The sequence below is a fragment of the Misgurnus anguillicaudatus genome, chromosome 3, assembly GCF_027580225.2.
Source record: "Misgurnus anguillicaudatus chromosome 3, ASM2758022v2, whole genome shotgun sequence".
Classification (NCBI taxonomy): Eukaryota; Metazoa; Chordata; class Actinopteri; order Cypriniformes; family Cobitidae; genus Misgurnus; species Misgurnus anguillicaudatus.
In genome coordinates, this window is record NC_073339.2 from 19519305 (window position 1) to 19545635 (window position 26331).

At 38.0% G+C, this 26331-nt stretch overlaps 1 protein-coding gene and 1 long non-coding RNA gene across 2 annotated transcripts in view; one reads left to right on the forward strand and one right to left on the reverse strand.

Moving 5' to 3' along the window:
- The first annotated feature begins 5206 nt into the window (after positions 1–5206).
- Positions 5207–26331, forward strand: part of vegfc (vascular endothelial growth factor c) — an 83897-nt gene continuing 62772 nt past the window's right edge. Inside the window, exon 1 of the mRNA XM_055205056.2 lies at positions 5207–5770. Within this exon, the coding sequence (XP_055061031.2) occupies positions 5660–5770 (111 nt within the window). The 5' untranslated portion in view covers positions 5207–5659. The remainder of the gene's footprint in view (positions 5771–26331) is intronic.
- On the reverse strand, positions 6086–7687 carry LOC129444403 (uncharacterized). The gene is made up of 3 exons (XR_008644416.2): positions 7214–7687; positions 6896–7140; positions 6086–6798 (listed from the first exon to the last, which is right to left on the reverse strand). It is a non-coding gene; the product is annotated as an uncharacterized lncRNA (long non-coding RNA).

The window sequence follows — 26331 nt, forward strand, 5'->3', positions numbered from 1 at the left end:
ACAAGAGCACTCAGTGAACCTGAAGAATAAGAGCCCATATAGAGAACACCCCTTAAACAGAATTTAAACCACCCCAAATGAAATATATTACATAGACATATTACTATTGTATCCACCAATCTACCATGTTCGACAGACTGGTGTATAATATCATACTGTTTTGAGTGTAAGATGTCATTTGCTGTCAATTGATGAATGGAGTTTTAAATCAAATTTTGAATGATTTTTCCTCAAATTGAGAACTACGAATTTAGGTAAATTGGTTCTCATATTGAAATTTTTATTATCAAAAGTGTCAGCTAAAATAAGAACATCCTTCATCTCGTATGCTTATATACTACTTTTCTGTATACTACACTCTAAAAATCATGTGTTTACCCTTATGGTTTGTTGGGAACGTTTTCATCCACTATGGGTTTTTTTTTTTTGTCTAAATGTGGCCACAACTTTATCTGTGTTTCAGCAAATGGAATTATTTTTGGTGAACAATCTTATATTGACACATATTTTGGGAAAATGCTTTGAAATTTTTTAAAAACTCAACAATATACCATGGGCAAATTTATCCTTTCAAGTTGTTCGTGGATAAACACATCTACTAAATTAAACTGTTGTAAAAATGTATCAGATTAATATTTTTTACGCATGCACGCACGCACGCACTCTAATATGCTGTTATACTCCGTATAACTCAATGTACAAACCAGAAATTAAGCTTTGTTTTTGCACAGGCCTACTAAAGGGTTAATGGTGCAACATGGTGATCAACAGTAAAAATTACAAATTTGACCTCTTTGCAAAAGAAAAAACCACCAACAATCAAGAATGCATGATTATATGGTGTCATGGTTTTGCAATCAAAAAATGATTTTATAATAGAAGTCAATGGTGCAAAAACAGCCACGAACAGTAAACAAGGGAGAAATAAATAAAATCTGATGCTGCACAAAAACTAGCATTGCATCAAAGCCAATGTTTTTACTAATCTTTGACATGCCCAAGAGTGTGACAAAGGTAAAAAAAATATCCAGCCCACAATCACTTTTTATATTGAAAATCAATAATTTTGTGTTTGTTTCTTTTCCAAATCAGTGACATGATTTATGAACTTGGCAATTAAAGACTTAAAATCATGGAATTTTTGTAAACATTTGGTAGTTTTGATCAGTACTGAGGTTGATTAACAGATTTATGCAAAAATTAAAAAAAATAATCTAATAAATTTTTACAGCCGTTTAATTTAGTGGATGTTTTCATCCACGAACAACTCGAAGGGGTTAATTTCAACCCAGTGTTGGGTCAAACAGGGACGAACCGAGCCCATTGGGTTATAATTTAACCTATGCTTTGTTGTTTCAACCCACAAATGCTAGGATTGTTTTAATCTATTGTTGGGTCAAATTTAATTAATTTTATAATTTTGGCCCTTAAAAAAATCTGCTATTGTACCTCTGCCGAAAAACAAGAACTCTTCTTCTCTAATGGTGCTTTCCATTGCATAGTACCCAACGGTTTGGGTCCGGTCAGCTTACGTTTGGGAGCTTTTCCACTGGGTGCAGTAGGCTACGTAGTACCCGATACTTTTTTAGTATTTGGGTTTAGTTTTTTTAGTTCCAAGCGACCCGAGCTGAAACCAAAACGTGACGCGAAAACACTGTAGATCACTGACTGGTCTGAGAGAATCGTCACTACCAGTGTCATCGCCATAATGTAAAAGATGCAACTTAAATGAGGCTCTGCGGAGCGCGTCGACCAACGCCATGGGTGTTTGTACAGAAACTGTCATGTGAGACAGAGGTAGTGATAAATGCGATATGCAAACATCTATTTGTGGTGGTCAATTTTAATTTTGTGGCGGACTGGGAAATAAATATGTATGGGAATGTACAACAACGCTCTCACATGATGTCACAGCAGTGGCAGCGCAAATAACGCCTATACTCCCTCCCACTCCAAAGTGTTAGTCAACTTGATGGAAAGCTAACCAAGCCAAAGTGAGGTGAGCTGACCCGACCTGACCCAAACCAAACCGTGGGGTACTATGCAAAGGAAAAGCACTATAAATGACCAACCACCTGTTGGCCCTTACTTCATTAGTAATTAAGGTCTTTGAGAGGCTGATCAGAAGCATTGTCTGTGCCACAATTGATGCTACTACAGACCCTCCATAACTCTGAGCATAGGGGCTCCACAGGGCTGTGTCCTGACCCCTCTACTCTACTCTCTCACACATATGACTATGTACTCTCACAGCTCCACTTCTATTGTTAAATCTGCTGACGACACTGTGGTTCTGTGCCTCATATCCAAAAACAATGAGGACACTTAACGTGATGGCATCGGTAAAACTAAGGAGGTAGATATAGACTTCAGAAGAAGGCAACAGTGGGCCCTCTCTCCACTCATAGTTGACATGAGCCCAGTGAATAGGATAAACAACTTTAAATATCTAGGCATCCACATCTAAGAGGACTTGCCTTAAGCTGTTCACACCCAAACTCAGATAAAAAAGCCAGACAGTGGATGTACTTTCTAAAAAAACTGCAGAAGTTCAGGGTCTTCCCAGCAATCCTGAAAACTTACTGTATACAGTAGGAGTTACAGAAAGCATTCTGACTCAGTGCATCTCTGTTTGGTATGGAAACCGCTCCATCCATGATCGTAAAGTCCTTGGAAAAGTGCTATACAAAAACTTCATTCATACAGCACTATAGAAAATACCCGTAAAATTGGCAGACAGGCTTCTGTGTGAACGCAAACACGTCTCCTAAATGTTATGGGATCACTCCCGGAAAGAGGACATAACATTGCAGTAAGATACCCGAAAAGCCCTCTGTGTAAATGAGACACAGAAACAATGCCATAAGGGGCATGCCGTAGTGAGGACGCTTTAGGACTCGCTTTCGGAAGCAGAGATTAGGGAGCTTGTCACTATCCACTCTGAAGCTGAGATCATTCACCAGGATGACAGAATGGTGCGTCACAGGCTTCTTTATAGTCTTATATAGTCTTATCATAAACAAAAATGCATGCGAGTGGTTTCTGGAGAGATAAATAACGGATAATAAGCAAACTTCAGAAACTTCATTCACCAGGATGACAGAACGATGCGTCACACGCTTCTTTAAAGTCTTATAGTGTTATCATAAACAAAAATGCATGCGAGTGGTTTCTGGAGAGATAATTAATGGATAATAAGCAAACATCAGACACTGCAGAGAAAAAAAAGATCCCAGACAAATCCAAAGTGCACTTTCTGTGTATTTTTGTAATGTCTGTGTAAAAAGGGCTTTAGCTGAACAGATCACTGGAGCTGTTCTTCCCTCCTTGCAAGACATTTACACCAGACGCTGCACCAAAAGGGCAGTAAAGATCATCAAAAACACACTGCACCCCAACAACTACCTTCTCGCCATTAAGTGAGAGGTTCAGGAGTGGCTTCTTTCCTCAAGCCATCAGACTTCTTAATACATACATGCCCCTTTCACTCTTTAGGGTCTATAATACATAGATTGTGCTGATTCATTACACATTAGCCTACTGCTTAAACTTTTATTCCTGTTTAACACCTGCAATTGTATACTGACATATGTTCACATACATGTACATATGCTTGGACTCTTACTTCTGTCTAACATCATGCACATTTCTATTTGTTAACTGCTATATTTTGCTGCTATGTTATTCTGTTTTTGCACAATCCAAGAATAAGCAGACCTACATTTCACTAAGTTGTATCATGCATATAACTGTGTATGTGATTTTTGTTTACGATCAACATACATCAAAATCTCCTCGCATTTCAGCATTTATTTAAACTTTATAATGTGCTGCTTTTCAGTTCAACAGCACCAAACTCCTCATACGCAACAAGGATCCATTAAATGAGTCATTGAGTATGTTAACATGCACAGAAAAAGCGTATAACTATCAAAAATCTGCTTATTATAAAAACTGTTTTCATGCGTTTACATGCAAATCAATAAACCGGCTATGCAGACAACTGCGTTTACATGGGACTTGGAGATTTGTCAGGTTTCTGGCAGGTAGTGACGTCATCGCCTATAGTACATAATAGTCAATCAAAAAGCCGACGGCATATCTGTCTTAAGCTATATTGTTTTATCTCTTTTCGTGTCTCCAGAACCTGTAAATATAACATCAGTTTTTATTTTCACAGTTTCTCTGCCAACTGCTTTGGTAGAGCAGAGACTTTTATACGTTACTTTGTGCTTAGTTCCGCATCTGATGTTTATCTTTCACACGCGGAAACATGCGCACATGGACAAAACCGTGAGAAAGCTGGTTAAGGAGTTTACATGCCACGCGAAATCGGGGTAATGAGCAAAAAACTACCCGTGCCGATCGTTTTTTGCTTACACCGTTTATGGGCTTTCCCCAATTAAAGAAAACCGTTTTACGTGTTTACATGACCCTACGTGTTATCAGTTTATTAAGCATAATCGGCTTAAGACTTTTTTCATGTTTAAGTGCTATTACTAGCTCCCCACTGCTTCTATTAACCTAGAAAATGTGAAGGAAAAAAAACAGTAGCCTAACTTTGTTTTGGTAAACCATGTGAATAAATAGATCATTCAGATTTCGCCTCTTTTATGACATAGAAAGCGAGTCTTATTACAATAATACTGGCTTTTAATCTGCACTATCCAACCACGAAAAAGAGAGAAAAAAATTGACAGCACAATTGAGTTTTAATTTCAACAAACCACCATCACGGCGATCAATGTTTGCATTTTATAAGCACATTTGCATTTTTAATGGGACATATCATATTTGCTGCCACCTACAAAGTGCCAATTTTAACATGCCTTTATCTATATGGTATAGTGAGCTAGAACTTCACATACGTACTCTGGGGAAGATTTATTTTACATCTTAAAAAAGTCTTGTAAAATGTCCCCTTTAAAGGACACACCCAAAACAGCACATTTTTGCTGGCACCTACAAAGTGGCAATTTTGACATGCTATAGTTAATTATCTGTTGTTTATGTCGAGCTAAAACTTCACATACACACTCCGGGGACACCAAAGACTTATTTTACATTTTTTAAAAGTCTTATTATATGTCACCTTTAAGGATGCTAATTTCAACAAAGTACGATATGGGACATAACAATGATTACAAAACTATTTAGGACGGACACTGTGTGGATTGGTACACCGGGTGCGCGTTCACGTCACGCGCACAACGCGTTTTTGGCGTAATATACTCGAATATGTCTGAACTGTTCGATCGACTGTTCGGTGATTAATGGACACCTGAGAAACCGCGCGTGCCGCGACTCTATTTGTCTATGGATTTGTATAACAGCGACCGCAGAGGCGGTCTGGGGAAAACCAAGAGGGGGAGGAGAAGCCAAAGAAACGCTGTGAAATCGCATAAAACATGCCATTGAGCTCTCAGCTCACTTCCACACTCATCTGTCTCCGCACGGGCTGGATGTTAAGAGTTTACACAGCGTTACATGGACCAGTATCTCCACAGCTGACCTGTCTTAAAATGTTGGATGTATACGCGTGCGTTATTTTAGTTGAAAGAGAGAGTGTTGTAGAAACCGGCTACTGAAAGCCGAAACGTGAAAAAGAGGAACTTTGAACAGACTCTGTCCAGACTTCAGAGGGTTTTCTTTTACTAAAATGCACTTATTTGGATTTTCTGTCTTCTGTTTCGCATTGCTTTATGCAAACGTTGCTTTCGAGTCAAGTCACGACTATTATGATTATGACCAAGATCAAGGAGATATTCTGGTAAGTTCTGGCAAATTCAAGTATTATTCTAGTAGAGGGATTGTTTTAATGCATCTTTTATTGGCTTTGAATTGTTGCCTTAGGCTTTGATGTTCAAATGTAAAACTTAACTGATGTCAGCCTAAGGGAAAGCCATGATAAATATTGGCTAAATTGTTTTCAAAACTGTGTGGTTTTAAATTGAAGTCTGATTTATTTATTAAATATTCTATTCTATTTTATTTTATTCTATTGTCATAAAGGAGAAAGCAGGTGTAATTGATGATCAACTTCAGACAGTCTCTCTGTCTCTATTTCTCTCTCTCTCTCTCTCTCTTTACAAACCTGATGTCATCAATGTGCTTTATTGGTGGCTACCAAGAGAAATGTGATTAATTCATAGAAATGAGGAATTTGTTGTCTGTACTTCTCTTTGGCTTAAACACCCACCAACATTAAGTGCCAGAAGACATGACCATTACACTGACTATTACTTTGACACAATCTTTTGTTACACAGCAGTGGTAGCTTCTGTGGAATTTTACTATGAGCAGTGTATAAATAATACCATATGCTTCACACAGCAATTGACGAAAATCTTGAAACATATCCCATCAGTAATGTATGACGTGGGACGTACAGTACACACATCATAATTGCCTAAAGTTAGACTTTGTTTTCCCTGCTCTCTCAAACCGCTTTGGGTCGCAGTGAAGTTCAATGGTTATTAAGATTCATTTAAATGGAATTCACAGAAAGAAGGGAAAGTTAAGCTTAACTGTGACGGCAACAATGAAAGCTGCTGAGTTCCTAATGGTTTATTTTCTATTCATTTGGGGAATATTTGTCTTGTACCTTTGCCATGGATTTGAATAATTGTCCGGTAATTGCACATATGGCTGTGCAGAACATTAACGTATAGGATCGGTGACTCCGCTAGCAGTGTCGGCCCTCAATAATTCATTGGACATCAGTCAGCGCGTGGCTTATATACTGACCTTATTTCTCTCCCTTGCACATTTCAGTGATGTCCATCTCTCATCTGTTAGCTGCAATCATGAGTAATTGTAAATGCAGTTGTACACCATGAGGGTTAAATATATAGAGTTATTATATAGAGTAATAATATAGAGTTATTAGAGTCACCTGGTGAATGTGGATGCCTGGACAGGACACATGAGGTGCCGGGAGCCAGATTTGTAGTCTTACAGGCTCAGTTGCAAACTTTGTCTCAATCTTGGTGACCGGTTTTGTCACAAGGCTTTATCATTTTAAACTGTTGACTGCTTAAATTATTAGCCGCTATGTTGCAAGCCTCGTGGGACGCCAGGGCTTGAGTAAGCATTCGGTTTCAGCCTGCAGGACTGTGTCTTCTGGTTAGTGATGAATGCCTGAGAAAAACCACCCATGCTAAAGCACCTCCAGCTCTTTTTGCTTTCATAAACAAAAAGAGTTTGCTCTTACCTTATAAACAATGCTTGTTTACTTCAGTTCGTTAGTCATGTCTGAGGGATTTACCTAGAAATGACTTCTCCAGTGTGAGCGTGTGGTCGCGTGTACTTTCCAGGTAGGAAAAGTTAACACAGGTGGAACAGATTATCCACATCTGCCTCTCTTATCTTCCCCACTCTAATAGTCAATCCACCTGCCAGATCCTTTCAGTCCTTTAACTTTGGATTTAGCACAACCACCTTTCAACACTTTCACAACTTTGGAGGAGATCTGCTTTCACCCAGGGGAAAAGGGGTAGTCACTAGTCAGATGCCGAGATGACATAAGCACAAAGGCTTTGTCTTTTTGGGGAGGTCAGCAAATTTTGAATTAGGCAACTACTTCAAATAGTGCGTTTTAATAGCTGGAGCTTCATAACTGTGCAGCAATCGCTCCTGTGCATTAAACAGGATTGGTATGGTGCAAAGATGTAGATTTAAAGGGATAGTTCACCCCCCCTCCCAAAAAAATCACTCTCATGTTGTCACACACCTGTATACATTTCTTTTTTTCTGATGAACATGAAGGAAGATTTTTTGAGGAATGTTTGTAACCAAACCAGTCATGAGCCCCATTAACTTCCATAGTAGGAAAAATAATTTGGTTAAAATGATTTGGTTACAAACATTCCTCAAAATATCTTGTCTTGTGTTCATCAGAACAAAGAGACGTATACAGGTTTGTAACAACATGAGGGTGAGTAAATGATGACTGAATTTTCATGTTTTGGGTGAATTATCCCTTTAAGGTGTGTGCACTAACAATGCAAATTAATTTGGTTGTAAATTAAGTTATCAACAAAATCCTATTCGAGTGATTTGCTTTAAATTCGATAGGTTAGAAAATGTATAAAAATTCGAAAAAGTGAAGTATTGGTGAAGTTACCTTTTACCTTTATAGGGTAGTTTAAGTAACCTATTTGTAAGTTAACCTTCTGAAGTGTGTAAACACTGTGGTTTGTGGTACTATCAAATAATCGATTTGTTTGTTTATGCATCCCAGTCATTTCAACCCAGAAACATTGACTCAACCAATGGCATGAGTTCAGGGCAAGACTGTCTGTTTGTCTAGCCAGTGAAAGAGGATGGGAAAATCAGTTTGAAAACATTTTTTGCAAATTACACACTTCAGCTGAACTTTTGGGGCACAAGACTCTCACAGGGGTTTCTGGTTTATGCATCTGTTGCATTCTCTCTCTGACTTTCTCTGTTATCTGTGTGACATCTATTTCTTTGTAAACTGTAAACTGGCTATGGATGTGTCTGAGGAATTCAGCTCTGACTGTGGCTCAGCAGTGCGCCTGAAGCAGCTGGGAGACTGGCGTTCTGATTCTGCTTGTGTTTTGCACTTTAAAAAAAATCTTAGCTCATTTTTATGTCCTCTGGATGACTGTAATGTGTACTGAAGCAAAACATTTCAGATTGCTTTATTGGGTACATTTTATTGTCTGCTTTGTTTCAGTAATCTTAGTCAAACTGCAGCCAGTGTGTAGATCACTTTGGGAGTGTGAGCTGTTAGAGCAGAGGTGCCCAGTCTGGTTCCTGGAGATCTATCTTTCTGTAGGGTTTGGTTCCAGGAACAGCATTACACACTTACAGAGTTTGGTTCTAAACAAACCTTGTGTCTGAAATCGCCAACTTCCATACTATAAAGAATGTGAAAATCAGTACGCAAAATGAGTAGTATGCCTGTATGTATGCAAAAAGCAGAAAAACGCTGATGTTCTACGAAGACCCACAAGGCCACAGGAGCTGAGAAGGTGCTTAATTCAAAGGGTTCATAAAAAAGAAAACTTATCTAGGATTTGTCAAGTGTGTAAGTGATACAGATTCCAAGAAATTTATTTCTCATGAACTTTCACACAGGATGTTAAACCCAGAAAGTGCCATACCATTGCCAATTGCAATGTGCCTTCTGTGTGAACGTAAACACGTCTGGTAATTGATTCTGGGTTTGCTCCCATCAAGGGGACCTAGTAACATTGTCGTAGGGCAGTGGTTCCCAAACTTTTTCATTCTGTGCCCCACTTAGACAGGGATAATTTATTTAAGGACCCACCAAAATATTTTTATAGAAAGAAATATGCAGAAAAAATATCTTCATTGTCTTTGATTTAAATGTATAGGGCCCTATAAAATCCGTTTTATTTTTTCCCAAATTCCGTTTTATTTTTTCCCAAATTCCGTTTTCTCCGTTTTAATTTTTGCAAATTTCTGTTTTATCCGTTTTAATTTTTGGCAATTATATTTTTACCCTTTACTGTTATTTTAGTCATAAAAAGAGTGTGCCTTTAATGTTAATGATTAAAATGTAAATGATTTGGGGAAAAACTGGATAACAGGATTACTTAATGACTATAAAAGATGCCTTTACACACGCACATACACACGCGCGCGCGCGCACACACAACTCAATTTAATGCATTGTTTAGTGTTGTTGCAGGAGGCTACAACAAGGTGTCAAAGCAGTGGTGCCTTCAGAAGTGCCTTAAACACATCAATCCAGCAGAACGCGATCCATATTTTATTCACAATCGCTTGAAATGCATATAACTTTACAAACATACACAGGATAGTGATCTGACTTAGGACAGCATGAGCACGCAGCTCTTTGTACGTGCGAGCGAAAGAGAGACAGAGAGCGGCGCCATGATGCAGATGATTATATTTTACATGCGAGGGATAGTTAGTTTGCCTCAGCTCGCTTGAAATGCATAAAACTGAACAAATACATGAGGATTTGTGTTCGCACTTCGGACAGATGCGTGAGCGAGTGCATGTGAGAGAGGTACAGTGAGACAGCCGTGGATGAGAGAGTGCATGTATCTCTGCGCTCACCGTGAACAGAGTGTTGACAAAACTTACAAAATAACAGTTCTCCGGTCACATAAAAGTCATGTGAGACCTGCTCGGAACTAAGTGCTTAGCGTCGAATTTCTTTATTTTTTCGCTGACGAAAGCAGAGTCGTGGAGAGCCGCTTCGCCATGGTTTCAGTGTTTTGGAGGGGGTCTGAAACGACGGGAGCGGGCGTGTCGCCCAGATTTACTTCCCCCGGTCTGCATTTCCCCCAGATATTCGTCTCCCACACAAAAACATAATTTTATTCAAAAAATGTAAAATTTCGCAAAAATCCGCGTTAATACTAGATTCCGTGTTAATTAGCCAATTCCGTGATTCCGTCCGCGATCCCGTGATCGCGGAAATTATAGGGCCCTAAATGTAAGTGTAACTCTTTCCCCGCCATTGACGAGTTAACTCTTCAATTAATAGAAAACACTTCCCTGTCAATGACGAGTTTTTCCGGCAATTCATACTTCCACTATTATCCACCAGGTGACACTCTTTCCCAATCCCAACATATAAAAAACCTATAAAAACGGAGGTATTCCCTCAGGGCAATCGGTTCAAACTCCGTGTATGTTTCGATGATCGCCCTGAATCTGATCTCTATCAAAAGTCTTTTACAAAGACAAAATTATCTCAGCTTTTGTTTAAAATTTTGTATTTTTGAAGAAACCTACCCATATTTGAAAGGTGATAAAGGAGAACAAGGGTAGGGAGAAGGATTTTTATTTGAAAGCAGAGGTTCTGTTCTTTCATTTGTTATATTTTGTCTGTTTATATATTTAAAGAAGAACATTTTCTGGAAGGAATTAAACTTTTGGAAAAATCATAGAAAATGCTGACGCTGGCTGGCAAATTTTTTATAAAACGCTGGTGGGGAAAGAGTTAATTGCAACCCCAAAAGACCTTGTAATGTTTGCCCACTGAACCCACACATACTGTATATATAATGTATGGACACAGGCACACTAACACAACTGCCCTTTGATTTTCAAGTAAACCTTTTAGCTGGTAATGTGTGGTTTATTTGGTTTGGATCTGTAATCTGCGAAAAGGTAGATATTCAGGACCAGGACTGCTCTTTTAAAGTATTGCTATGGCTATAAAGTCCTTGGCGGTACATCAGGGCCGTCAGTTACCGTCATGAAGGGCCACTGTCCAGCTGGTTACTAATCACAAAGATAAGCTTCTTCAGTTTGTTTGACTAAGAATGGACAGTGGCCCTTTAGGCCTGTAGTATTTTCATGTATATGACACTTAGATGCAAAATTGACAGTGCATTTAGGCTTCAGATTTTATCAGTTTTGTAATTTCCTGCTAATTAAACCCATGGCTTTGGTCTTGCTAGTGCCAAGCTCTACTAATTTGGCTACAGGAAGGCAGTAGTGCATCTGACCAAAGTTTGATTTATGTATAGCAGAGTTAGAGACACTAACAGTCACTTTCAGGAGTCATGAATGGGTATTCAATTCGCTAAAATTTTATGTAGCGCTTTTCACATTTGTTAAATTGTTTCAAAGCAGCTTTACATTAATAAAAGCAGGAGAAAACACAGACAAAAATGGTGGACAACATACAGCGGCTAAGATTTTAACATATAGAAGAGAGTTCTAAGTTAAGCCAGTGTCAGCTGACTCCCTAGGGGTTGAAAAAAAGTCCTAGGAGAAAAAAATCCTGACTTAGCCAGGAGGAAAAAGTCCTATGAAGAAAAAAACTCAGAGAGAGAGAGAGAGAGAGAGAGAGAGAGAGAGAGAGAGAGAGAGAGAGAGAGAGAGAGAGACAGAGAGAGAGAGAGAGACAGAGACAGAGACAGAGAGAGAGACAGAGACAGAGACAGAGACAGAGACAGAGACAGAGACAGAGAGACAGAGAGACAGAGAGACAGAGAGACAGAGAGACAGAGAGACAGACAGACAGTAGCTGATTTTATACAAAAAGTGCCATGTCCATAATTATGTATACTCTTTGGAAACTGTCACAGTCTATGGGAAAATCCAAAGTTCTTTACCATTCCAAATAGTCCAAGCTGTTGTAAAGCATCCTTATTACCCTGATTCATTGGGAACAGCTGTTTTAATCAACTCAACAAGAGAAAAACAGAAGCTCTTTGCTGTTGGTTTGTGGACAATCATGACAAAGGAGCTCACTGAGGACCTGTGGCTGCGCATTGTGGCTGCTCATAAGTCAGGAAAGGGCTATAAGACCATATCTAAATGCATTGAAGTTTTAGTGGCTACAGTGTAAAGTATTATTATAAAATACAAGACGTTCCGCACTGTGAAAAATCTCAGAGAACAATGTTGGAAGCCAAAAGTGACACATGTGCTGGCCAAGAGGATAGTGAGAGAGGTTAAAAATATCTCAAGGCAGAAAGTCCAACGGACACTGCACCCCATTGGGTTCCATGGACACAGACCAAGGAGGACACCACTTTTCCAGATAAAGCACACAAAAGCCTGCTTGGCCTTTGCAATCTGGACAAAGAATAAGACTTCTGGTCTTCTGTTTTATGGTCAGATGAAACAAAAATTTAATTTGTTTGGTCACAACGGTGTAGCCTCCAACTCTAAGAACACCATCCCCACTGTCAAACATGGTGGTGGGAAACAAATATTTTGGCAGGTGTTTTCAGCCGGAACCTAATCACAGTAAATGGCACCATGAAAAAGGAGCAGTACCAGTACCAGTGGACATTTCAGCACGACAACGACCCAAAACACACAGCAAAAGTGGTGAGGAAAGGTTAGCAGACAAAAACGTTAACGTTTTGCAGTGGCCCAGCCAGAGTCCTGACTTAAATCCAATTGAGAATCTGTGTTGGGAGCTAAAGATCAGGGTGATAGCAAGGAGACTCTTCAACCTGAAAGAGTTGGACCTCATCGCTATAGATGAATGGGCAAAAATACCAGTGGAGACGTGCAACAAGCTGGTCAGCAATTATAGGAAGCTGTGTGCATCTCTGTGCATGTTTGATAATCGTTCTGAATCATGAATCTGATTTCTAAAAAAATTCCTTCACAAAAATGCTATTATTTCAGCTTTTTGCCAAACATTTTTTTTAAAGAAAAATACCCATATTTAAGAATTTATAAGCAGAGAAAAAATATAGATTGGATGAAAAAAAATTTCCCCATTCGGTTTGTTTGTTTATTGTTTGTTTGAAAGTAGAGGGTCTCTTCTTTCAACAGTGCAGCCATCTATGGGCAATTTATAATCTGAAATATTTAGGTTGGAGCGATTTGGTTTAATAATGAGTATCTCAGTCTTATTGGAGTTTAGCATAAGGAAGTTATTTGTCATCCAGTCACTGATAACGCTAATACAGTCTGTTAGCTTAGAAAACTGTTGGGATTCGCTAGGATGTGAGGAGATGTAAAGCTGGGTATCATATGCGATATGTGCTTTTTAGAGGCGATGTTGATACCGGTTATTGCTGATCAAGTACTGATAACCGATATTTTGAACCAAAATGTCTGGTGTAAAAACACAATTTAATTTCAAAGTTAAGACTCAGGCTCTGACAAAAACTTTTAATGCTTTGAATCATTTTTAATTCTGACTCTAAGAAATGTTAATTAAAACAATCATATTAATAATAACAAAAAAGAGCAGGAAGCACCAATAAACTATATATATATATATATATATATATATATATATATATATATATATATATATAATATATATATATATATATATATATATATATATATACACACACATAAAATTTATTGAATTAAATATATTAATTATTTTCTGATGATTTTATCATTGCATACAATAGTAGAACTATTCATTTAATCATGTTGCACATCAATGGATAAACTATCCTATGTATATAACAATTAACTAAACAATTTGCATTATATAATTAGTGTAAATAATTGAATTGCCTTTACAGCTTCATTGTGCATTGTTGAAAAGACAGCAAATGTTTTCATAAAACTATAACATTAATACCACATTATAGACACATTTAGTTGGTTCAATAGCCTTTTACTTAAATATATATGTCGCCAAGACAGGCATTTAAGCGTACCCGTGACTATCTGAACATTTATATGTAATAAATAAGTCACAAAAAATAACTCAATCTGTTACTTGTTACTCACAGAGCGAAATCATTGTAAAGCAGCTCCAGTTAGCAAGTGCTTTCGGTGGTGTCTTCAGCCTCCTGCCCTGATTGGCTGGACTCGAGACTCCCAACAAAACAGGCAGTGGGCGGCCATTGCTGTAGGCAACTGAATAGAGTGCCCTGTTCCGTGTTCCGACGGCTCTCACTAAATCCATGGCTGCATCAGAGCCAAAATAGGGCATTTCAAAATTGATATTACTTTATCAGCAAATCTGCTTTTAAATTGGCTGATGTCGATGATCGGCAAAATGCTTAACACCGACGTCAATAATCGGCCAGATCGAAATTCAGTCGACCCCTAGTGAAAACTAATCTTATGGTCGGAGCCGATGGTGTAGTGGGCAGCGCTCCGACATGTGGGCTTTCGCACTTTCGGCAACCCAAGTTCAATTCCCGGCTCGTGGTCATTTGCCGATACCATACCCCTCTCTCCTCCCTGTACTTTCCGGTCCTCTCCTTAATCACTGTCAAAATAAAGGCAATATGGCCAAAAAATATAAAAAAACCCCGAATCTTATGTTTTTCTGATAATGTCACCTGGAGGTAACATACATAACGAGAAAAGGATAGGACCTAGGACGAATCCTTGCAGTATGCCGTATTTAACCGAAGAGTGACATGATTTTCCTCCTCAAAAAAAAAAAAAATGATAGCGGTCGGTTAGATACGATCTAAACCAGGCTAATGCCTGACCACTGATGCCAACATAGTTAGTCACTTTAATAGCACAAAGACTAAGCGTGTTGTCTCTGTAAAATGGTGGGGCCTGAATCCTGATTGGAACTTTTTTATATGTGCTATTATTCACTAAGAATGTGCATAATTGGCTTGCCTCTACTTTTCCTAGTATTTTAGAAAGAAAATGGAGATTTGAGATTGGTCTAAAATTATTAAGGTGCTGCTTTTTAATGAGTGGTCTAATAATTGCCAGTTTGAACGCTGTTAGAACGTATATTTAGTACTGGGTCAGACACTACAGGCAATACCTTATTTAGTAATTTTGTGGGAACATGATCTAATATACACAATGATTTGGATAATTTTCTTAATTTTGAGAGCTCCTCTACCTCTATTGTAGTAGCTTTAAATGACTTTGTTGTTCATGTGGTAATCTAGTGTTCAGTGTACTAATGGGTAAAATGGTCTCTGCTTGGATAGCTCGAATATTTTCCATGATAACCACAATTTTGTTAGTGTAGAAGTTCATGAAGTCGTTACTACTGTGTTGGATTTTTTGTATTTGTTTGTTCTTTGTTTTAAGTTTGCAACTTGTTAAAGAGGGTATTATGATTTTCTTCGATGAGCTTGTTGAGATGGGTAGATCTGGTGGTTTTTATAGGCTGTCTGTAGTGTTGAACACTCTCTTTCCAGCACGCCATACCTCTTTGTGCTCCTCCAATTAAGCTCCATTTTCTAGCTGCCATTTAAAGGAACAGTATGTAAGAAATTTATATCAATTAATCATAAAATGGCCCTGATATGTCACTAGACATTAAGAAATCATTTTCATTTCAAATACTTATATCACTGACAACAGTGGTCTGGCCAGGATATTGTCATTTAAAAAGTGGAGTTGCAGCCCTCAACTGATGTTTATGTTGTCATGTTGTGTATTGACCACCAGTTGTGTGATTGCAGTACCAGTTTTGACCACAATCCTACATACTGTTCCTTTAACGGACTGCGGTATGATGGTCATACCATAGTGGGGGCTAAGGGTGGCACGGTACATGAAAAAACATCTGAACTGTTCGATTGGCTTGTCTCGGGTTCGGAGCGTGTGTGTGTCGCATGGTTTGACGTGTGCGCAATGTAGCCTTGTGCCCGTATGTTACCTAAAGTCTTGTACGCTTTCGTCTGGTTTCACAGCGCGAGCCTCCGTTTGGGGAGGTGTTTATACTCGATGCACAGACTGGGTGCCGGCATGATGAGACGTCATGCTCGGCTAGATTCGCCTGGAACTTGTGCTTCTTGGGTTGCGGAGCAGCATGCAAAGTTACAAAATTTGACGTGCACACCACCAAGCGAAATGGGATCTCATGGACACTAGTGCCCACTCCACGTTGACCCTCACGCTCGTGTGGATGCGTTGAGTAAAGCTACACTGAAGTTGGCAGTTTGATAAATGCAAGTTAATTCTTCAGTTTAATCTTTGTGTGCTAAAAAGGCACATACGTTCCTGCAAAGATAGCAATACACATTCTCCTTTTTTGCCAAATAAATGAAAAGCATGTCAATGTCTTCTCTCTTGCTGTATCAAAATCTCACCTAGGATTCCTCAGAGATGGTCCCAATAATGTGCTTAAAGTCAAGTCAAATTCAGTTTGTGCATGATTACATGATATAACAATTTTGTTAATATGTATCCTAAATTGTGGACAATTAAGCTATATATCATATGCTGAAGTACATTTCTGGAGTGTTAACGATTAAAAGAAAAAACAACAACAAGAACGCCACAAAACCGAAAACCGTGACCCTAAAATCGTGATACGAATCGAACCATGAGCTTTGGGAACTGTGCCACTCCTAGTGCTGCTGTTTTCCTTGATTCTCTTTCTATCTAATGGGAGCAATAGCAGATCTTCACGGTTATCTGCTATGTTTCATTTGAGACAGGTCTGAGAGATTACCAATAAAGCTATCTTTAGTAGTGGACATTATTCTTCTGCCTAATTGGTAGCGTGGTGAGGACCGAGTGATCCTATATCGAAGTACTGTGTAAGAGACAAGGCAATGGTCTGAAACAGCATTGCCCTGAGATGATAATTCCATGTCACTAATATTGAGTCCAAGTGACAGAATCAAGTCTAATGTGTGTTTATGGATATTGGGCCGTCGTCACGTTTTGTCTAATACTGAGAGAATTAAGAACATCCAGAAACAATAGTCGTTTGGGTTATCGTTTGGGTTATTAATGGGGATATTAACGTCCCAACGATAAGAGTTTTATCTGCAGTGACTTCTAGCTCAGATAGGAAATCTGCAATTTCTTAAAGAAAATCTGTGTGGTGGCCCGCAGGTCTTTAGATAGTAACTAGGAAGAAAGAAAGCTGTTTGTTGTTATGATCAGTTAGTTCTATATTTAGCAACAGTGATGCCACAGTTACTTTGAAAAAGTAATCTGATTACTGATTACTTATTACTCCTTTAAAAAGTAACTAAGTTACTTTACAGATTACTTGATTTTAAAAGTAACTAAGTTAGATTACAAGTTACTTTGTTAGTTACATTCCAGTAGCTGCCAACACCCCCACTGCCTCAACATTAAAAATGTCAACCGGTTTTGCCAACACTCACTTTATTGGAAGTGCATTTTTAACAGTAACGTCAACAATGTATCTCCTGACATTTTAAGTTGAACTGTTGTGTTTTAAAAAACTAAAATATATATATACGAGTCTTTCTTGACTTCACTTAACATAAATAGGGAAAAGCAGGGGCCATTTTCAGAAAAACTTAATTTTAAAAGCTAATGTTTTAGACAGAGATATTTTTTTGCTATGGTCAATAACTCACAAGTGTGCTCTATCAATACCAGCTGGAATTTTGAACAAATGTAAAACGACTTCGGTATAATTTCACTTTAAACAAGAGTAGTGAATTGTAACTTTTGACCTTGACAGCAGGGACGAAAGTAACACACAGGTGGGTCAAAAGTAACACAACAAAACATGATAGATTTTTGTGTTACACTTGTTTTTATTAAATATATGACTATGACCTCTTTAATATGTAACTGCAAACTTATTTTGTCATTTATCTTTGTAAAAAATAATTAAATTACATTTTTATTTTAAATTTCAGTTTTATCAAATGTTTCAAAAGCAACCAACAGTACAAACTTAAATTGCTGAGACTAAAAAAAATTCAATAGTTTGAACACTATGAAAATGAAATTAAATCAAATTAGAATAATATACATTTTTTAACATATTATACACAGTATTAGCAGCGGGACAAAACTAACAAGTGTTACTTTTGACCCAACAGGATCTACTCACAAAATAAAAGGTAGTCGAGTTTAAACTTTTATTTTGAAAAACTGAGAAGTCTTCAAGATGTTATATACTAAATACCTTGTAGATTTATCAGTATTGTAACCAGTGTTGGGTAAGTTATTTAAAAAAAGTAATTAATTACTAGTTACTAATTACATCTTCAATCATGTAATTAGATTACTTTACAAATTACTCTCTTCAAAAAGTATTTAATTACTTATTACTAATTACTTTCTAAATCCTATTAGTACATGATACAAGGATAGGCTTGAAATGGCTCGAAGAAATAATAAATGAAAGTATATCAATTTTCTTTGGTCCCACTTTAGGGTCAAAATTTCTCTATTAACTAACTATAAACTACTTTTGCCTCAATATACTCCAACTACTGCTTAATAATACTTAAGTAGTTGTTAATTTTAAGTATTGGTAGAAATGGGGAGGGTTAAGGATGTAGAATAAGGTTTTCCAGAATCAGGCATTAATATGTGCTATTAAGTATTAATAAACAGCCAACATCTCATTAATATGAATCAACCAGTTAATAGTGAGAATTGTAAACTAAAACCATGTTAAATCCACTATTGTATTTTAGTATACATAATTGTTCTACAGTCCATACACAGTATTAAGTTACATCAGAAGTAACTGTAATTAGATTACAATAAAAATAAGAGTAATCCCTTACTTTACTTTTATATGGGAAAAGTAATTAAATTACAGTAACTACTTAGTAACTAGTTACACCCAACACTGATTGTAACACATGAAACGAGAAACACAACGCGTTATAAGAAAAAAAGACCGCTTTTGGAATTTACTTATCATGGTTGAAAACACAGTTCTGGATCTACACGTGGAAATCGGTGAGTAAATAACGCGATATTTGTCAACTCTTTCAGAGGTTATGTGCTAATATGCTGTCATAGTGAGATGCAGATGTTATCAGGGCTCGGAGAAAATCGCTTTGTTACTTTCGTTCTTCAACTCTCCCACACTTACTGATTTTGCACTGAAGTCCAGCTTTTGTTGTTTGGGTAGTGGATGACCTCCTGCTCACTGCTTCGCACCACCGGGTGGGACTTGCTCTTAGTTTGACTGTCTGTGCCTTGCTGCGACTCCAAATGTTTTTTTTTATTTGACGTAGTGTTTTTGTAGCTGCATCTCTCTTCTCTCTCCATTGTATGTTGTTTACGTTTGTGTCGCTTACACGTGACCTGAATTGTCCTCGTGCTGAAAACGTGACTTGTCGCACACCTGACTTCACTTCCCGAGACGCAAGAAGAAATATACAAGAAAATATATATTTTGCTAAGGAAAATTTCAAAAATAGTAACGCACAGTGACTTGGATAAGTAACTTTAATCTGATTACTGGTTTGGAAATATTAACGCAGTAGATTACTCGTTACTAAAAAAAGTGGTCAGATTAGAGCAACGCGTTACTAAGTAACGCGTTAGCGGCATCACTGTTTAGCAACATTATTATTTTAAATGAAATAAATGTTAGTTCAGTTATGTTTTACTTTAAATATTTTATATAGATTATATTAGACATGGACGGCTAAGCCAGTCTAGTTTAAAATATGTGATTTTTTTTTGTCAAATTTTTGTAGTTGAGTATATGTTTTCCTGGATGAGTCAATTTTCCACCGAAAGTAGTACTTTTACAATTCCCTTTAATGAAATTGCTGAATGATGTCAAGTCTAATATGAGTTTAAAGGAGTCATATTGTCAGATTTCATGTTTTCCTTTGTTTTTAGAGTGTTAAATGATGTCTGTGCACAAAAAAGATCTGTAAAGTTGCAAAAATTAAAGTTTCAAATCCAAAGAGAATTTTTTTTTAAACGTTAAGCCTCATCCACGCCCACCTAAAACAGCTTGTTTAACACGCCCATGCAGTTAGACGTCATACTGGTTTGAACATTTTCATAACACCGCCCTCGTATATACGCAAAGATAGAGGGTGTAACTTTCAATCATGCTGTAGTATTGTTTTTTTCCGCCATGTCGAGCAGACGCTGTGTTTCATTGCAAATCTACTTTGGTTGGCATTCCAACAGAGTAAACATTAAGAAAGCAGTGGTTAGGTTTTATTTACAACACTGTTTCAGAACAGTACAGCCCAAATGTTCGATTGTGTGCTGCACATTCTAAGGAGGATTACTTTCTAAACATCGCAGAGTACAATTGCTGGATGGACACAAAGGCTTCGTCTAAAAAGTGGAGCAATTGTAACTTTGCAACTACACTGACATCCTGTAAATAGATGTTTTCATATTTAATTAATAATCTCACTGACGATTCAAAGGCGAGTTTTGAGCAGAGACGTGCCTGTGTTTTAATGCATACGTGAGATTTGAGAAGTGCAGATTAGTGCTTGTTTGTTGTTTCTACGTTCAGAAATGCAAACATGGTTTATGTTTTAGTATCCTTACCTTACCATCTGTTACGTTCTGCTCACATCGCGCTGGTAAAGTTGATCGATTAGCTTAGCCATGTGAGTTTTCTGGGTCAGATTCAGGTTCGTGTTGATAAGGTAGTAGTAAATGCGATAGTATCTCGTGGCTTTCACTATTGTTTTGGGAGCTCATCTTCTAAAACTTGGCAAGGAGCGTCATATTTGCGATTACGTTATTGAGCTATTCGGCCAATCAGAACGCACTGGATAGATGGCCAATCAGTTCACACCCGTTGACACCGCACTTTCTCACAACGATGAGCTTTGTACCAAACAACCTGTTTCAGATGGGCGGGACTTAGAGGTGCTAAAAAAATGTATGGTATGTGGAAAATAATGATTTTTTTAATCATAAACCACACGAACACATTGTATTATACCAAATACACAAAGTAATGTGCTTTTTAGCTTTTTTATATAATATGACTCCTTTAAAAAGAATACATTTGTTGGTGTGATGTTGATGAAGGGGTACTTAAACCTTACTAATAAGACAAGACTGACCTTACATGATATTTTATAACATTGCTCTCTTTTAATACTTATTCTCATTATGGTGACAATGCAGGCAGGTTTTCTTTCATGTTTCTACACAAAACAGTGTCACTAACAGTGGCCTCCTAGAAATAGTTTGTTTCAAAAGCAATATATTGTCCATTGTAATGTCCATTGTGCACTACAGTAAGTGTTTTTGCTTGTGGAAATGGACTCACTCATTAGGTTAGCGATGAGTCATGTCATTTTTTATTATATTACAGAGCTGGTGATCTCACCATTCTTAAGGGTTTGTGCCTTAGACCTAAGCTTGTTTAGGAATTTGGGGGGGGTCTAAAGCTATTTCATGCATTCTGACTTATTAACACTGTTTAAGAGTTGTATTCATCATGCTAAACATAAGCAAATATGTAACAATCTTGCTTTATTTCTTATATGGGCAATTTTAGTGCAGGAAGTACAATGGAAGACCTTATAAGGGCACTTTAACCAAAATAGCACACACAAACACCAACCAAGGGCTGACATGAAATCAATGTCACCAAATAAGCGTGTTGTTGTTTGTGAGGGAAATTTAAGCTTGTTTAGTTACCAAAGAACCCAGCATTATGGAAACAGTGGATATAGCTTGTTTTTCCGGGGTAGCAGTGGAGTTGTGCGTATGTGGAACGCTGGATTTCTTTGAAATGGGTCGCTCCCAACAAGGTCATGAGTCGCAGGCGGTATGTAAACTGCACCATATGTCTGTGTTTTGTTGGCAATCGACGTGTAAGTGCATATAATATAAGCAACATGAACATGTAATGAATCATAAGTTATCCAGAGATAGTGGGATAATGTTTTATGTATGTTGTTTGCTTGCGACTCAATCCACCCGCGATACACTTTCCGCAGCTCTGTTTTTTTTTTCCGGAAAGAATCTGTACAGCTGATCTGTCTTTTATAAATCTGATAAAACTAAAGACTTTTTGGATATATGAAGGATGTAATACTACACTATAGGTACTCAAGATTAACATATCGTAATTCCTCAAATAAAGACCGGGGCCTTTATTTACCTAAACTGCCAAAGGTAACAGGCTTTTTTTGAAGCAGGCTTTTATTACAGACAGGCCTTTATTTCAAATTCCATCTGTTTAATAAATAATTGTTTTAAATTAGCAGTTAAATTAAAAGCGATAGCATTCTAGTGGATAGAGATCATTCATTTTTTAACAGTATATTTTTTTCAAGGTTGTTGAAAAGTTCGTCACTAGCACTAAATAAGACCCATCCAATGTAGCTAGTGCCATCTATTGACAGCTGTGCATCATGATGAACTTGAATGCATTTAGGAGATAACACCGCACTCACATTATCCAAATCATGCCCCAGCGGGATCGTCCCCCCTCCCTACTTCATGCACGCACTCACACTGTACTTTTATCAATCTACGCCCGGGCGCGCTTTCATCATTAGAATAGAATGCATTTGTTTTGAGCAAAGTAGGAGGTAAAGCACTCTCTTAACACTGGAACCCATCGTAATGTTAAAGGAATAGTCTACTATAAAATAAAACGTAGCGCTTTTCTAAGCGGATTTAAAAGAGGAGCTACATTTTATGGCGTAATAGCACTTTTGGGAGTACTTCGACTTGGCGCAGTAACACCCTCCCTGTCCCATTATGAGAGGAAGAAGGGGAGCGGACTTTTCAGGCGAGTCGAAGTACTCCCAAAAGTGCTATTACGCCATAAATATAGTTCCGCTTTTAAATCCGCTTAGAAAAGCACTACGTTTTATTTTGTACCACCAAACTTGCTCGTATAACTACTCGTCTTAAATAGGAAAAACGTTGATGTGTTTGGTCACTTCTAACTTTATCTCTAAATGGTACCATTGTATGAATGGGGCTAAGCTAAATGCTATCGAAGCGTCGCAGCGCGCTCCAGCGCTTACGTGCACGCACACAGATGATAGAGGGATGTATCAACAATTCTTAGTTAAGGTAATAACATATTTTAATATTGAAAATGAGAAGACTATTCCTTTAAGTCTGTGTTTTTATTTAGTCGTTTGAAGCCCACTCACATGCCTATGTTATCGCTTAGTTGATCTGTTGCGTGTGCACCGTAGATATTCACTAGCTCTGCTGCCGCATTAAAAGGTTTTAACGAAGGCAGATAAAGGTGAGTGCTCGCGCAGTTGACGTCTCTCCTTTTGAAACGCGCTCTGGCGCGAATACGCTCACACTGCGCGTAAGCTAAGCTTTGTTTATACTCGCGCTTTGGTCCGCAACGCAAGCCTCTGCGGATTGCGCGCGTCTCACCAAACGGACTAGGCATTTATAGTTGACGCGCTAAGCTCTCACTCATTTTCCCCCGGCACTCATCTTTCCCCGGCCTTAATTTTAGACCGGGCTTTATTTGTCCGCGATGACCACGGCCCCGGCCACTATCAGAGGCCCGGCGTTTATTTGAATAACGGCTTTTATTTGAGGAATTACGGTAAGCAGAAATGGTGTGTGTGTTATGTGAGCTTTAAGTTGAGTGTACTCTCACCAGTCCTGGACTTGTGACTGATCACAGAATGGTCTTTACTAACATAACATCTTATCCATACTATGATGTTATGAGTGTGCCAAAGAAAGAACCACATCCCCTGCCCCCACTGCACAGATTTTTTTAAATCAGCCTACAGGGAGTTTCACAAGGATTTCTTGTAGAGCTGTATTATGTTTTTGGAAAGCTCAAGAATTGGGTTACAGAACATTAGGCCTAATATCCCTGTGGTCTTATTGAGTAGTGGGCAACCCTCCAGGCTAATAGCTTTATTGCACCACAGAAACCTTAACCAAGTATGCGTCAGAAGTGAGCAGTAATTGCATCTTGACACACGTCTGACTAAATGTGTGAAACTTAGAAGACTAAGAAAGTAACTTTTCAAAAGACGAAGAATGAGTCTAATGCATGGGACTTAGGCAATTTAATGGGTAAATGCATACTCTTTATCAGGGCTATTCAAATCTTACCCTGGAGGGCCGGAGCACTGTATAGTTTAGCTCCAACCCTGATCAAACAAATCTATTTTACAGCGTTAATGCAGAGCTTTTGCCAAGCAAGAAGTGCGCTTCACGCTCCCGCTCTATAGGTGGTGCAGAGAGACCAACATCCATAGCCAACAGCCACCAAACCCCACCAGTAGAAGAGATCGCCTCAAACGTAAAGCGTGCTTCCTGCTTTGGCATTCACGCTTGTAAATAACGTGTTGTAAATAACGTTCAGTTTCTTGCAAAAACTGATTGATTTGCTTCACAAGACGTCAATATGTCACACGGAGTTATGATGGATTACTTTTGTATTGGATATATATGCTTTAGCTCTTAAAGTCTGCGGATCGGTTGACTTGCATGACGGAGCACTGGGGTTTCTGCAAAATATCTTCTATATTGTTCTACTGATGAAAAAAACATATTGGATGGTGTAAGAGTTATAAATAAACTTGATTTTGAAAGAATGCTACCGTTTTATTAGTTTGTTGAACTTAGTTTATTTATTTTCGTTGTTTTATTTAAATGGCCTACCCTTTATGTTGTCAGTAATTACTGTGCTGCTAATTTCTGATACAGGAATGTTTGTTTGTTAGAAAAATGTTAGGCTACCTTATTAAAAGTATTGCTCTTGTGTTTTGTTTCACTAATGCTGTTCTCGCAGGACGCGTGACAGGCACGCCACTCATGGCTTGCGCTGTTCTGTAGTATTTTTAAAGTTTATTAATTCTAAACGTGTCACATGTCCATATTGCACGAAAAAAAGGCACTACAGTTTCTTGGGTCGGCAGCAACACATCCACCACATAATAAAACTGTAGACAGACAGACACAGACGCATACACACACAGAGAGATTCCTGTCTTTATTAAAGAGAAAAATATGTTCTGCCCCTCCTTCCGAAGCTTCGAATATTGCTTCGAAGCTCAAAAAATGGTATTCAGAACAGCCCTACTGAGCAAGCTAATCAAGGTCTTCATGATCACTAGAAAATCACAGGTGGGGGAAGTTTGATTAGGGTTGGAGCTAAACTGTGCAGTGCTCCGGCCCTCCAGGGTAAGATTTGAATAGCTCTGCTCTATATTATAACTTAAAAACCCTATACTATACTATAAACTACATATACTGTGCAGGGCGTTTTTAAGGGTAACAAGGAATCAAAATGTACCTTTTCTTAAAGCACATTCTCTCTCGCAGTCAGGCAGAATTTAATCTGTGCACATTTCAGCATTTTTGAAGGGGCCATTTCACAAGACTTTTTTAAGATGTAAAATAAATCTTTGGTGTCCCCAGAGTGTGTATGTGAAGTGTTAGCTCAAAACACTCCACAGATAATTTATTAATAGCATGTTAAAATTGACACTTTGTAGGCCTGAGCGAAGGTGTGCCGTTTTTTGGTGTTTCTTTCAAAATGATGAAATGCAAACACTGATTGCAATGATTGTGCTGTGAATTATTTTCTCCTTCTCTCTGCACTGAATGGCTGTGCCATGGTTGGATAATGCAGACTAAGGGGTGGGATTATTATAAGAAGATCGCCTTATGACATCATAAGGAGAGCCAAATTTCAATGACCAAATTTTTCACGTGCTTGCACAGAATGGTTTACCAAAACTAAGTTACTGGGTTGATCTTTTATACATTTTCTAGGTTGATAGAAGCACCCAATTATATCACTTAAACATGGAAAAAGTCAGATTTTCATGCCATGGCCCTTTAAACTAAATTAACTTGTACTATAAGTTGAATATTTCTTATATTTTAACCACTCCCTTCCAAACATTCCAATCCTGACATTTTGGTACCTAATGTTCATTTTTCATAATCTGATAAGTTCCCAATTGATCAACTCAAATCCAAGTACAACATTTTTCCCATTTTATTTGGAAATATGAAATCTGTGAAAGCAGATTACGGAGGTAGAAATGACATAGTTCAGACATGAAACCGCATCCACCTATATTTTTGCAATCCGCCAGCCAATCAGTTTGCACATCAGAGTGAATCAAAATGAGTCTGGTATTTTGCAGTCACTGTCAATGCATTTTTTTAACCTCTACTTAGGGTTCTATAGCAGTATGATGGAGCATTGAAGTCGCATCAATTGCATGCTAACAGCAGCATGCATGT